This window comes from Ovis aries, chromosome 4, assembly GCF_016772045.2.
Source record: "Ovis aries strain OAR_USU_Benz2616 breed Rambouillet chromosome 4, ARS-UI_Ramb_v3.0, whole genome shotgun sequence".
Taxonomy (NCBI): domain Eukaryota; kingdom Metazoa; phylum Chordata; class Mammalia; order Artiodactyla; family Bovidae; genus Ovis; species Ovis aries.
In genome coordinates, this window is record NC_056057.1 from 74947843 (window position 1) to 74963932 (window position 16090).

Below are 16090 nucleotides of genomic sequence, written 5' to 3' on the forward strand. Positions count from 1 at the left end.
GATCTCCCAGGCAAGAATACTGGGGTTGGTTGCCACTTCCTTCTCCAGGGAATCTTTCCAAACCAGGGATCGAATGAAAATCTCCTGCATTACAGGTGGATACTTTACCACTGAGATACCGGTTGTTGTTCAGTCGCTCAGTCATGTCCGACTCTTTGATACCCCACGGTCTGTAGCACACCAAGCTTCCCTGTCCTTCATGATCACCTGGAATTTGCTCAAACTCATGTCTATTGAGTTGATGATGCCACTAGGGAAGCCTGTAATTCTCCCATGCTACACTGTTAAAGTCTGAAGAAAGACTTATTAAGAAATTAACCGTTAAATTGCCTATTAAGAGATTCTTGCCTGTACAAGTGCTTGATGATAGCAGGATGAAAGTATGGTTAGATGAGTGGAAAAATGAGTGGATGACAGCATGATACAATGGAAAGTGCACCCCTGCCTTAATGTTACCTGATTTTATGCAAATCATTGAATTACTAAGTATTGGTTGCCTGTTCTACTATTAATAAATTGCAAGATTAAATTACATGATGGCTTCTCTACTAGTCTGAGACCTTACCCTCCAGCCTGCTGGAACATATAGGACTGGGCCAACTCAGCTTCATCTCCATAGATAGTCTACTTTTACACGTCAGAACTGGTCTACTTCATTCCAAGCAATGCCATGAGCGACTAGGTTGTGCTTCTTTTACTGAAAGTAGCTCTCGCCCTAATCTTGTTTTAAGTTTTGCCAAAAATCCTTAAGAAAGAGTTTTTTTTTTTTTTCTCTTTTTTTCCTCTATGATTCTGCTATGCCTACCCAACTCTTGGATTGTAGTCTCCTCTGCCTGAGACTCTCAGGTTTTTTCCCATTTCTATTCCCTAGTCTCTACTGTTGGGCTTATGCATTTACTTCTGGCTTTGAAGGACAAACTATTGTGAACCCTGTATGGCTTGCTAATTTATCCACTTATGTATCCTTCCTCTTTTAATCAGGGGACTAGGATATGCCATGGTAGAATATCAATAGTCCCTTAGAGGAAAGAGAAATGGGTATATCAGCACCATATCCTGAAGAGAAAAATTAAGCAAGAAACAGGGTATGTAATTTAGTCAGATGGCTTTGTAAAATGTGAACGTTTATAGGGAATGATATAGACTAAAATGTTGTGAGACTAGAACTCTCATAACTTTTTTCATTGAGAGCCATGTAATGTCCTAATTAAAGGGTGTTTTAGAAATAAAAGATATTTAGATATAGATGCTGAGACTAACTGGAAAAGCTCTACTCTGGCCATGAAGCTATTGTCATAAAATCCTTTGTGTAATACATAATCTGGAATAATGTGAAAATACATTTTTACTGACAAATTCACCCTAAATTCTCAGTTGTTGTCACCCATTATGCAACTCCAGTTAATGAAGCTGAGGCAGAGTTGCTCAATGTCCAAGCACATGGTCAATTTTCTGAGGCTGTGTCACTGTAAAGTAAGAACTATGGGTAAACCAATGTAGACACTCGTTCCAATCCAATTGCTAAAATTATACTGAGAAAGACCGTAATTTCTAGTGAGAAAGACTGGATGAAAAAAATAATTATTTCCCCTGATTTTAAATCTGCTATTCAATAGTAGCCTACTACTACTGCTCCCACAGTTATCAAGTAACTGTATAATCTCAATTCCTTCAGCAACTGGTTTATTGGTCTTGAAATTGGTGTCCACCTTCTTGTTTCTGAATATATCCTATCAAGTAGCTTTGAAATGCCCCATTAACCTAGAATGTAACCAGATTTCTACTTCAACTCTCTTAGCTAGGCACTCTGGATATTTAGTCTAATTTGCTCTTTATTAATGTACTAATGCCCTTCCTGCTTCTTGCCATGTGTGTTAGACTCATATTGGTGCTTGAATCACTATGTTCCCATATCTAGATTAATTGCCTCATCAGTTCATCCAACCCTGTGAGAATCTTCCCAGATTGCTTTCTAGTCTGGGCAATGATATCCCTATGATTTAGACTTATGGCCCAGTTTCTTTTCATAGAAGGTTAGTCATTTTGGAGATACAAAGCTAAAATCCATTCTTTATTTTGTTCACCCATTCTTTATGCATATTTATTTGGCATCCTTTACATGCCAGCTGTTCTTTCATCTAGGCACTAGGATAATAGAGCAGAACTTGCAGGATGGTAAGAGGCATGAATATGTAAGCCATCATTATCCATTAATTTATGTCATGCATATTAAATAAGGACCTATTCTGGGCTAGATAATATGTTTGGTACTGTTGACACAGAAATGAATAAAACAATTCTTGCCTTTAAAATATTTATGGGAACCACAGACATGAAAACAATTTTTTAAATATCATATGGCATGTCTGATGATAAAATTTAAGAGGGTAATATGGGAACATATGCATTTGTCACTATTATTCTATAGGCAATGAGAAAATTCAAGAGGATTTTAAGTGGGGAAATTATGTGGCCAAAATTCTGAAACAGTTAACTAATGAGAATTTACTATATAGCTCAGGGAGCTCTCTATTCAGTGCTCTCTGTTGACCTAAATAGGAAGGAAATACAAAAAAAGAGGGGATATATGTATAAATATAGATGATTCACTTTGCTGTACAAGAGAAACTAACACAATATTTTAAAGCAATTATACCCCAATGAAAATTAATTAAAAATAATTTTGAAAATTGTAACACACTCATTAGCAATGCCTAGCAGGAGCTAATGTTTGTGGAAGAAGCTTAGGCCAAAGTTAGAGATTTTGGATAAATAAGGCTCTAACTATGGTATAACGTGTTTGAGTGAACTCTGGGAGTTGATGATAGACAGGGAGGCCTGGTGTGCTGTGATTCATGGGGTCTCAAAGATTCGGACATGACTGAGTGACTGAACTGAACTGAACTGAACTGAACTATGGTATGAAAGTGATTACCCTGGGAGAGTGTGTGAATTGGATAAATCAGTTGGCTGAAGACAGAATTGTGTGGAATACAAAAAGATAAGGGGTAATATCAAAGAAAGAAATGTCTGTGCAAAAGACAAAGTAGGAATGATCATAGATGTGTTTGGTAATAAGCAACATAATGGAGGCTTTCTCCTCCTCGAAACACCATGGAAAAGGATTCCGGGAGGGTCCAAGAACTGGGTGTTGAGAAAAGGCTCACCAGTTATCAAGGCGGGAAAGGCATAATGTAAAGAGAGAATAGTAAGTCCCAACACTTAAGATCTGAGGTAGGCTAAAGTACATGAAGCAGTAGGTGAATATTACAAAAGAATGCAATCAATGCCCGATAAAATTTTATAGTAGAGAGGTCTTACAGTTTGGGGATGGGTCACTGGTTAGGTAGAGGACATGGTAGTGATATTATAGTTAGATGGGTCAGCAGTATCACACCTGGAGACAGGTGGCAAGAAGACAAAGAGTAATGACCACACTGAAGCTAAGGGCTCAGCTCCTTTAGGATAAGTCATTATATGTTCATTGATAACTTAGGATTAGGCCAAGCTGAAAGTTGCTTTCATTGTGCCATAGATTTCTTAAATGTAATGAGGCTAACCATCTCCTTTGAGTTACAGTAAAATTAAATTACCAACTTGATTAATATGAGATCTGGTTATGCTATTAGAAATATAACCAACATTTTTGCCTTTTTTTTCCCAAAGGATTTTCCAGAAAAGGAGAAGTCCACAGCAAAGGCCCTGGAAGATGTAAAGGCAAACTTTTACTGTGAGTTATGTGATAAGCAGTACCACAAACACCAGGAGTTTGACAATCATATTAATTCTTATGACCATGCTCATAAGCAGGTAAGCTGAAGTGGGAAATAACCTTCATATTCCTGGATTTCTACTTTCAGAATACAACATCTGCAACTGGCCTTATTTATCCTCATCTAAGTCGCTGAGATGTTACACCAGGTTTTTTTCCTCGAAAGTTGTGTTTTTTGTTTTAATATTAAGTAAAATACATTTTTCCTAGAAAGAATAGAGGATCCAATAGTAGATTGACATTTATTTTAAGATTACATGTGTGAGGAAACCAGGACTCAGTAAAAATAGGGCCAGATTCAAAACCACCTAGTTACTTAGTGGCAGATCTAGAATATTGGATGAGTATTAGGATAAGATGCAGCATAGAATTTTTTTGAGTTCCAAGGTATAGGGAATGCTAAGTTTGGGGGGAAATTTTTTTCAATAGAATGTTATATTTCTCATAAGAATATCCTCTTAGGAAAATCAAAGTGATTACTTAATAAATGAACCATTGCAGACAAGCTAACAAAGACAGTCTCAGACAAAGGCAAAGCTGAGGGGTAACGGAAGATATAAATATATAAATAAAATCAGTGTTGATATTCTACACAAGATGCTAAGATTCTCTTTTTTCCATTTGTCTGTGAAAGAGCAGGTTATTATTCTCATCTGTTAAATTTTATCATTGCTGCATGATGTATGAGGACATTAGCACTTTAGGAATTATAGGTGTCAAACACCACTAAGAAAGAAATCCTGTATGGCCATAGGATTATTGCTAAGAGCTGAGAAGTTGCACAATCCTAATATCATGGAATATATGGGTAAATCTTGTATAATCTAGATCTACAATATTTATTCAGAGTGAAAAGCAATAAATATTTTGAATAACATCACTAATATGTATTGAGTACATATAAAATATATGGCGTTTACAGTTTCTATTAATATCCTTCAAACTAGAGCATGAATATATAATTGACTGGATGTCTCTGACAAGAACAAGAATGACAGGAATCATTGTTCAGGATTGAGATTTCCAAATCTGAGTGTGTGTAATCATCTCTTTGGAACCTGTTAATAATGCAGATTTCTGGATTCTCCTTTAGCTATTTTAACTCAGTAGTTCTAAGATAGGGCTCAGGAACTTGCATTTTAAAATGATACAAAATATAATTTTTCAAATGTATATTTATAAATGAAGTATATGACTACCATCCAACTCCAACAATGAATCTTGTTGCATTCATAATACCACAATTTACTCCTCACACCTGCCACCACTTTGGATTATTTTGAAGCAAACTCCAGATATTGTATCATTTCACGTGAAAATATTTCAAGATGTTTAATGATGCTTAAACAACATAGCCATCATCATGCCTAAAAGTTAACAGTGTTCATAGATCATTTGTCTCATAAATGATTTGTAAATTTGGGTTCGTTGAAATCCAAATGTATCACAATTTTAGCTGATACATCTTTAAGTTTCTTTTAATATTTATTTAAACTATGGGTTTTCCACTCTCCCTTTAAATTGTGCTCCTTGCAATTTGTTTGTTGAAAAATAGGATTGTTTCACACATTTGAGATTTTGCTGAATACAACTCAGTGTTGTCTTTTCACATTTTTTCTGTCTTCTGTATTTCCTTTAAACTGATTGTTACAGATAAAACCTGGTCAAATGCTGGTTTCTTGGCAAAAACATAGTAGAGAGTGTGTTGTATCTTTCCATAAGGAAGTATATGAGATCAAGTTTTCTTTCTATGACTTGCAGTTTGATCAGTGGGTTTAGGTACGATTGCCATGATCTTACCCCACCTACATTTTGCTTAAATCTGCTACTTCATTTGGAGCTGTAAAATGATTATATTATCTTTGTGTCTTTTATTAGATAAAATATATCTATAAAGATAAATTTCCCAAAAGCATCACCCAAAGTGAATTTTATGTAGGAGTGCTTCAGGCTGCATTTTAAGAAAAAATTTATTCTGGAGATTTGGAGAAATAAGTGACCATGGAAGGTCTCATGGGACAGTGATATTTGATCAGTGTTTTAGATATATGCAAGTAAATATGTAAAAAGAGATTCAAGATGGAATAGCATTCTTGAGAGTGGAAACACAAGGAGCTAAGGTGAGGAAATGGAGGAGTACAAGGCCTCCTTTGTAGAAAGTATTGGACTACAGGAGGGTGAATTGTCCATACTTGATCTGCCTTCTACAGCTTGCCTTTCACTCTGGAATTCTGCCTCATCAGTTCCTTTTTTTAATCACTTTCCTTAATTTTATTTCTATTGTCTTTCTCACATTTTGATAAAACAACCCTTCCTCAGTGCTTATATTCCATCTATTTCCCCATTTCTTCTTTGGGCATACACACCGAGGAAACCAGAATTGAAAGAGACACATGTACCCCAATGTTCATCGCAGCACTGTTTATAATAGCCAGGACATGGAAACAACCTAGATGTCCATCAGCAGATGAATGGATAAGAAAGCTGTGGTACATATACACAATGGAGTATTACTCAGCCGTTAAAAAGAATTCATTTGAATCAGTTCTGATGAGATGGATGAAACTGGAGCCGATTATACAGAGTGAAGTAAGCCAGAAAGAAAAACACCAATACAGTATACTAACACATATATATGGAATTTAGGAAGATGGCAATGACGACCCTGTATGCAAGACAGGGAAAGAGACACAGATGTGTATAACGGACTTTTGGACTCAGAGGGAGAGGGAGAGGGTGGGATGATTTGGGAGAATGCCATTCTAACATGTATACTATCATGTAAGAATTGAATCACCAGTCTATGTCTGACGCAGGATGCAGCATGCTTGGGGCTGGTGCATGGGGATGACCCAGAGAGATGTTATGGGGAGGGGAGGTGGGAGGGGGGTTCATGTTTGGGAACACATGTAAGAATTAAAGATTTTAAAATTTAAAAAATAAAAAACTAAAATCTAAAAAAAAAAAAAAAAAGAGTCCTAGCTTTCTAACATTCCTAGGCATGCTCCTTGTTCAAGCAGTGATTGAGTGGCCATTATTTGCTTTTGTGCTGATTATAGCCAGTGGAAAATTTTGATCCCTAATTTCAGGAGGCCTAATATCTTACCGGGAAAAATCCATGGATGGAGTAGTTTAGTAGGCTACAGTCCATGTGGTTGCACAGATTCCATATTAGAGAAATTATTATCTAGGATACTAAGAGAACATATACAAATTATTTAGGAATGACGAGTTGACAAATGAAATAGAAATCCTAAAAATGAATAAGAAGTTAGCCATGTTAACCAACTAAGAATGGAAAGTTACCTTTATGGTAGAAAGGCATGGGGGCAGTTATAAAGCATGACTCACACATAAAGAAGCTGCAAAAGGATACACTGTGATCACTAAAGTCATCCTCAGTGTCTTGGGGACTTTAAACATCTTTGACGCTCTCCTTCATTTCTCCCATTCTTCTCTTGCAATAGACCTCATTCTCCATCTTCCCTTTGCATCCTCTTTCCACCATCTATGTTAATCTCACTCCTGATTCTTTGCTAGCGGCTTCTAACTGGACTCCCTGCTTCTAGTATTTTCCATGTTCTACACTGACCTATCCATTAACAGCTAGATTGATCTTTCCAAACTCTCACATTTATTCAATCACTCCCCTTGGAAATCTTCAATGACTGCTGGCTGACATTTTGTAAAAGTCTGAATTACTTAGTTTGTCATTCAAGATACCCACAGTTTGGCTCTGGCATCTATTTCCAGATTTATCTCCTCCAAACCCAGAATTTTCCTATTTCTTAAAAGATTCATTATGCTTTTCCACCTGCTCATATTGGCTCATACTCTTCCCTCTGTCTGGGATCCCCTCCTGTCTTATGGCTGTATTTCAACATATGCTTCAGTAGATTTAATACACAGATTGATAACTTATATCTTGATATGAAAAAAGCTGAGATCTCATGGTAAGCTGACTTAACAGCATTTTCTAAATTCCTTTTGATCAAAGGATCATTAATATTGTGCAGAATTTTGTACTTGCTGCCCACTTTGGGTAACACTGAAATAATTTACCACAGACCTCATAAGATTATTTTCTTAGATCAATATTGAAATACTCCCATCTAAAGATTTATTTTGGTCCAAAATATTTTGAAAATTACCTGAACTCTAAATGAAGCTGAGTTTACAATTTGCCTTTTAAATGAAACAATTTTAGATACAGAAAATAGTAAGTATGCACAAAGTAAAATATGCAAAAAACTTTTTTTTTTCAAATTCCAAAGCTAAATACATCTATTTGGTTCTTGCTTCAGTAGGAGCTCTTCTTAATTTTGATGCTGTTTATAATAACGGTAGTAGGGTTTTGGATGGGAGTATTTTCTAGCCTAACTAACAGGAACAGTTGCCTTAATTTTATTTTCATGGGGATTCAGAGTAAATATCTGGCCTCTACTGTTGACAGGGTAACCCTCTCTACTTTCCTTCTCTCATTTATAATTACTCAGGATCTTGCAGTTTAATAAGTGATTTCTAAAGCATTTATGTCACCTTGTGTCTAAATAGTAGTTCTATGTGTTTAATTCACTTTATTGCAAAGATCATATTATTCACAGATTTATTGTAATTATAGAGAAGTAAGTTAACACTTATGATTATACAGTGGAAGGGACAAATAGATTTAAAGGACTAGATCTGATAGACAGTGTGCCTGATGAACTATGGACAGAGGTTCATGACATTGTACAGGAGAGAGGGATCAAGACTAACCCCAGGAAAAAGAAATGCAAAAAAGCAAAATGGCTATCTGAGGAGGTCTTAAAAAGTAGCTGAGAAAAGAAGAGAAGCAAAGGAGAAAAGGATAGATATACGCATTTGAATACAGAGTTCCAAAGAATAGCAAGGAGACATAAGAAAGCCTTCCTCAGTGATCAATGCAAAGAAATAGAGGAAAACAATAGAATGGGAAAGACTAGAGATCTCTTCAAGAAAATTAGAGATACCAAGGGAACATTTCATGCAAAGATGGGCTCAATAAAGGAGAGAAATTGTATGGACCTGACAGACGGAGAAGATATTAAGAAGAAGTGGCAAGAATACATAGAAAAACTGTACAAAAAGACCTTCACACCCCAGTTAATGACAATGGTGTGATCACACACCTAGAGCCAGACATTCTGGAACGTGAAGTCAAGTGGGCCTTAGGAAGCACCACTACAAACAAAGCGAGTGGAGGTGATGGAATCCCAGATGAGCTATTTCAAATCCTGAAAGATGATGCTGTGAAAGTGCTGCACTCAATATGCCAGCAAATTTGGAAAACTCAGCAGTGGCCACAGGACTGGAAAAGGTCAGTTTTCATCCCAATACTAAAGAAAGGCAATGCCAAAGAATGCTCAAACTACTGCACAAATGCACTCATCTCACACGCTAGCAAAGTAATGCTCAAATTCTCCAAGTCAGGCTTCAGCAATATGTGACCCGTGAACTTCCAAATGTTCAAGCTGGTTTTAAAAAAGGCAGAGGAACCAGAGATCAAATTGCCAACATCTGCTGGATCATGGAAAAAGCAAGAGAGTTCCAGAAAAACATCTATTTCTGCTTTATTGACTATGCCAAAGCCTTTGACTATGTGGGTCACAGTAAATTGTGGAAAATTCTAAAAGAGATGGGATTACCAGACCAACTGACCTGCCTCTTGAGAAACCTGTGTGCAAGTCAGGAAACAATAGTTAGAACTGGACATGGAACACCAGACTGGTTCTAAACTGGGAAAGGAGTATGTCAAGGCTGTATAATGTCACCCTGCTTATTTAACTTATATATAGAGTGCATCATGAGAAATGCTGGGCTAGATGAAGCACAAGCTGGAATAAAGATTGTTGCGAGAAATATCAATAACCTCTGATATGCAGATGACACCACCCTTATGGCAGAAAGTGAAGAAGAACTAAAGAGCCTCTCGATGAAAGTGAAAGAGGAGAATGAAAAATTTGGCTTAAACCTTAACATTCAGAAAGCTAAGATCATAGCATTTGGTCCCATCACTTCATGGGAAATAGATAGGGAAACAGTGGAAACAATGAGATAATTTATTTTTGGCGGCTCCAAAATCACTGCAGATGGTGACTGCAGCCATGAAATTAAAAGATGCTTGCTCCTTGGAAGAAAAGTTGTGACCAGCCTAGCCACCATATTAAAAAAGCAGAGACATTACTTTGCCAACAAAGGTCCATCTAGTTAAGGCTATGGTTTTTTCAGTAGTCATGTATGGATGTGAGAGTTGTACTATGAAAAAGCTGAGCACCGAAGAATTGATGCTTTTGAACTGTGGTGTTGGAGAAGACTCTTGAGAGTCCCTTGGACTGCAAGGCGATCCAACCAATCAATCCTCAAGGAGATCAGTCCTGGGTGTTCATTGGAAGGACTGATGTTGAAGCTGAATCTCCAACACTTTGGCCACCTGATGCGAAGAGCTGACTCATTTGAAAAGACCCTGATGCTGGGAAAGATTGAGGGCAGGAGTGAAAGGGGACAATGGAGAATGAGATGATTGGATGGCATCATGGATTCAATGGACCTGAGTTTGGGTAGGCTCCAGGAGTTGGTGATGGACAGGGAGGCCTGGCGTGCTGCAGCTCATGGGGTCGCAAAGAGCCAGACATGACTGAGTGAACTGAACTGAACTGAAGTTAACACATAACTTTTAAGAATGAAGTAAAATAATCTGGGACTCATAGCTTTGAACTAATTACACTGGACATTTAATAATGTTTTCTGCCGCTGTTGCTGTTGCTACTAAGTCTCCAGTCATGTCTGACTCTGTGCGACACCATAGAAGGCAGCCCACCAGGCTCCTCCATCCCTGGGATTCTCAAGGCAAGAACACTGGAGTGGGTTGCCATTTCCTTCCCCAGTGAATGAAAGTGAAGAGTGAAAGTGAAGTCGCTCAGTCGTGTCTAACTCTTAGCGCCCCCATGGACTGCAGCCTACGAGCCTCCTCTGTCCATGGGATTTTCCAGGCAAGAGTATTGGCATGGGTTGCCATTACCTTCTCCAAATAATGTTTTCTATAATTTAATAAAAATTGAGATATGCTTCTTTTAGAAAAAGCTTATCAACAATTACAAAGCTTTTTTTTCTATTTCTTCAACAATAAAAAGTGAATTTCTAGATTTTACAATCATGTTCTATACGTAACTCAAGTTTTTGAAAATAATGATTTTTTTAGCTATTGCCTTGAACTTCTTAAAATTTTCTGTGAAATACTGGGCATTAATACTAAAGCAATTTGAATGTGTATACAAATTATAATTGCTTGGATAAAGAAAGTATTGCAACTATTAATATAACTACCATGTCAGTAACAAGTAATTCCTTCTGAGAATATCAAATTATAATCTTTTTTTTTGGTCGGGGGGACTGTTAGCGGCAAATGCATAATACTGAAACAAATAATACACATTCTCAGAAGCAATACAAGTTTCTTCTGCTCCAGAGACATTCTGACTCATTTCAGTTTAGAGAAAACAAATGAGCCGGATCTCCATACAATTAACCCATAAATATATCTTCAGTAATGAAACAAAAAATCCACTTTTAGATCCTCCACATGTGACATTTAATCCTACTAATCTTCATTTTCCTCACAATAGGATTTATTTTCACTCAGGAGTAGTTGTTCACGTCTCAAGCTTGGATTTGAACTCCAACTGATTCATTCTTAAATGACTGTTTCAGATTTTCCTCCATCTTTACTTGCTGCAGATAAAATAAGCAAAACAAAATTATCTCTTTTCATCTTGACTCCAAGTGGAAAAGATTCTCAAAGATGCTAAATGAATTCAATTTAATTACCCTTGCATTGTTCCTATAATTTGATTTATGTTTTATCCAAATACTGCTCAATGATGCATTTCATTATATCATATTTAAACTACTACTCATCTTAATATGGCAACAGCATTCAAAAGTATATTTGATTTGTATGGTTTGTAAGATTAAAGAAGAAATACAAATTATAGTGTCTAGAATGAACACTCTCAGAACCATAAATGTTGGTAAAAAACAGAATCACACTTATTTCCTGCCTTATTTTGCATTCTATAACCTCAGGTTTCTGGTAGATTTTAAATTCCTATACCTGACCAAAGCCCTCTCACCCAAGAATTACCCACCAGTAAGTAGAAACTCTATTAGCAAAGAAGTATAAAAGAACCAAGACTGGTCTTATAATTGCTTCTGGATCATAATTCAACTTTTCCAAATTACTGGTTTCACTCTATAGAGGCTTTTTAATCTTAAGGTTACCTCCCAACTGAAAAATCAATTTATTATTAATTTTTAATTTTTATTTATTAATTTTTATTTTTTTCCTTTACAGTACTGTATTGGTTTTGCCATACATTGACAGGAAAAATCTATGTTCTGGCTTTGTTTTTCAGACGTGCTAAGTGGTTTCCTGCCTTAGTGCACTTGTCATATCACTTTCTTCCAGAAGTTTTCTTTCAGATGATTTTCAAATTTCTGATTCCTCTCTTCATTTGTACCATAGCTCAGTGACATCTGTTATGCAGGGTTTTTCTTTGGTAGTCAGTTGCCAGTTCTCAAAATTCTAATACCCTATTGGTATTGTCAATGGGTTGGAATCAACTTATACTGGCTCTCCAGAGCCAACTGTCTAATATTTAAGAATCTTGTGAATTGGTTCTTAAACCATTGGTAGCTTGAAATTATCAATTTTAGGAGATCCACAAACATACAAATAGGGCTTTATATAGTTCATTTGATTTTTCCATAGACTTGATATACCAGTACACCATTGTTTAATACTCTTTAAAAAAACAAAAATTTACCTTTTGAAATTTCTGCCCCTTACACTGTTCCCTGCTGTTAACTTCACAAAGAGAAGAACGAGGCATTGTTGTCTCTGTTGGCTATGTATCCCTGTACTTCTGGAATTAGAGCAGGTCTAGCACATAGGAAAGCCTTAATACAAATTTTTTAGTGAATGAGTAGTTGAATAAGTGAGTTTCTAGAATTTATCATGCTACTCGGTCCTACATCAATATATTCACGCATCATTGATTAATCACAGCTTTTTTTTCTGCTAATTGTATCGAAATATAATTGTTGTACATCGATGGGTATAAGTTTTAGGTTACAGCATGATGATTTGATTTACATATATTGTGAAATGATAGCCACAGTAGATGTTATTGAGCTTTTTACTAAGTTATATGAGTTCTTCATATATTTTAGACATTAATCCCTTATCAGATAGATAACTTGAAAATGTTTTTCCCATTTCATCGGTTATCTTTTCACTTTGTTGCTGGTTGGGATTTCTACTTGGGCACTGTAGGTATGAACTCAGTCTGCCAAGTCCAAGTGCTGGCTATTTTAAGACCCTCCACCTCACTTCTCTGTCATGATTCCCAATGGTCGAGCCCTACAGATTCCCTTGCAGTCTGGGGCAAGATCAAGGAAAGGGCTCCCACAAAGTGACACACAGTGTTGGGGGTAGGGGTTGGCTGTCCACCCTGGATTCCCCTTGCTCACTGGAGAACCTGAAGACTGAGGGGAGACCCATCCACATGGATTCACTGGCCTCCTGGGGAAGGGACAATAATATCCATGTGTAACTGCTTCTCTCACCTTGCAATTCAGCGTCATGGTCTCCATGATGCAAGGGGTGCTTTAGCCTCACCTCTTTATTCTAGGATTTTCTCAGTGATGTCTTGTTCTTGGATGGTTATTAGCTGTTCTCACCAGAGGGAACAAAGTCAAGAATGACCTATGTCACCATCTTTGTGATATTACCCTTAATCACTCCTTAGGTAAGTAATGTGAATGTAGAGAGCAACATCACAAGTTCTTTATAATTGTTAAGAAAAGGCTATCATGAAAATACATTTTTACAACTTAAGAAAATACCTGGACCCATATTAATGCTGATGTAGTGTTCTGCTCTAAGACTTTTAGACTCTACTCTGTGGGAAATTACTAGTCTCCATGGGCTTTTAAGTAAGCAAATGATAGTATCAGATTTGTGGTTTAGAAGAAAAAACCTAAAATTAGGATTGGAAGGTAAGCGAGCTCAGTTCTGCAGTCAGAAGGGAGCCTGAGAGATGACTGAAGTATTTACAGCAGTGACAAGGAAAGGAAGGGAGAAGGGTACCTCTAGAAGATTGTCCATGGCTTGCAACATGTGAACACATGATCTTATATCACTTGTGATCAGATAAATACAAATTTGGAGAGTTTTCAAAAAAATATGTCAAATATGAAAGTAGAATTTTACTACCCACTGTTGACATGATGTAAGACACTAGAAACTATAAAACATTGCTGGGGGGATATAAATTGTTTCAATCTTTGATGTTCAGCTTTGGATTATTTATCAAAAGACTTAAAATGTGAATTTTTCCTATTAACATTTCCATCTGGCATATATTCTAGAAAAATAATCACATTAATGTCAAAGACTTATACACAAGGATATATAAAATAGAAAAATACCAAAAGCAATCTAAACATAGAGTGAAAAGAGAGTAACTGAATTATGATACACATAAACCAAAGTTCTGTGTACAATTTAAAATCACATTTAGATCTATATTTTATATGAAATGAATTCTTAAAAGGAATGCTTGGATACTTGTTCATTTTAAAAATTAAGGAATACATAAATATGGAACATTGAGTAATAGTACTTAATTGTAATTTGGTCCATAAGTTTCTAAATGCTTATTATCAAATCGTAAACTCATATAAAAGATAGACATAATTATGAGTATATTACACATATTAATCTGCCTCCTATGTTTTTGTTTATATCTTCTCAATCCATAGGACTTATATTTTATTGTGTTAATACAGTGCTCAGTATTTATGTCATTGTGACTTGTAAATATTTTTTATTTGATCTTCATAAGGTACTTTACTTACTTTATGATCATATTTTCTTTCTTTTACACTTATTTTATTGCTGGAGTTAGAAACTGCCTTATTCTTAAATGTGCTTCATTATTTAAAGTCTCTGCCTATTTCTAATTCATCTCTTACATATCTACCATAAATAGGAAAAAAGTGTCATTACAAAATATCAGATAAATGAAATAATAGGTCAATCAGTCCTAGCCCAGCCCCTCCCTTTTTGGACAAAGTCCTCTGTCTTTCTGCTCCAGTGTTACCAGTTTGCTCTCCAGATCTGCACAGATCTTCTTTCAGGACTTCTCTTTGTCATCATCCTATGAATGCTTTTGTTTCTCTCCTAGATTATACTCCTTGTTTCCTTGATCTCATGACTTTCTATATCATATTTCCTCCTTTTGGTAGAACCTACTTTGCAGAAGCTTCCTGAGCACGTACTCACAAGGTAAAATTTTACGGCCCTTGTCTATCAGTAAATATAAATGTGTTTATTCTACACTTACATTTTATTTACATTTCAACTGGCTTTTAGACTTTAGTGTTGCTCCTGAAAAGTTATGTGTCACTTGGGATCCTAATTCTTCCTTTCAGAACCTTATAGACTTTACTCTTCCTCATTTCATTTTATACCAAACATTTTCATAGTGCATGCTAGGAGGTACCAGTTCAATTCAGTTCAGGCACTCAGTCGTGTCCAACTCTGTGACTCCATGGACTGCAGCATGCTAGGATGCCATGTCCATCACCAACTCCTGGGGTTTACTCAAGCTCATATCCATTGAGTCAGTGATGCCATTCAACCATGTCATCCTCTGTCATCCCCTTTTCCTCCTGCCTTCAAACTTTCCCAGCATCAAGGTCTCTAAAATGAGTCAGTTCTTCACATCAGGTGGCCAAAGTATTGGAGTTTCAGCTTCAGCATCAGTCTTTCCAATGAATATTCAGGACTAATTTCCTTTAGGATGGATGGTTTGATCTCCTTGCAGTCCAAGGGGCTCTCAAGAGTCTTCTCCAACACCAGAGTTCAAAAGCATCAATTCTTTGGTGCTCAGCTCTCTTTATAGTCCAACTCTCACATCCATATGTGACTACTGGAAAAACCATAGCTTTGACTAGACAGACCTTTGTTGGCAAAGTAATGTCTCTGCTTTTTAAAATGCTGTCTATGTTGGTCATAACTTTTCTTCTAAGTAGCAAGCACCTTTTAATTTCATGGCTACAGTCACAATCTGCAGTGATTTTGGGGCCCCCCAAAAATTAAAGTCTGACACTGTTTCCACTGTTTCCCCATCTACTTGCCATGAAGTGATGGGACCAGATGCCATGATCTTTGTTTTCTGAATATTGAGCTTTAAGGCAACTTTTTCACTCTCCTCTTTCACTTTCATTAAGAGG

At 36.5% G+C, this 16090-nt stretch overlaps 1 protein-coding gene across 1 annotated transcript in view; it reads left to right on the forward strand.

Moving 5' to 3' along the window:
- ZNF804B (zinc finger protein 804B) overlaps nt 1–16090 on the forward strand; it is a 583084-nt gene that overhangs the window by 472367 nt on the left and 94627 nt on the right. The window contains exon 2 of the mRNA XM_060415047.1: nt 3667–3810. Coding sequence (XP_060271030.1) covers nt 3667–3810 — 144 coding nt within the window. The remainder of the gene's footprint in view (nt 1–3666; nt 3811–16090) is intronic.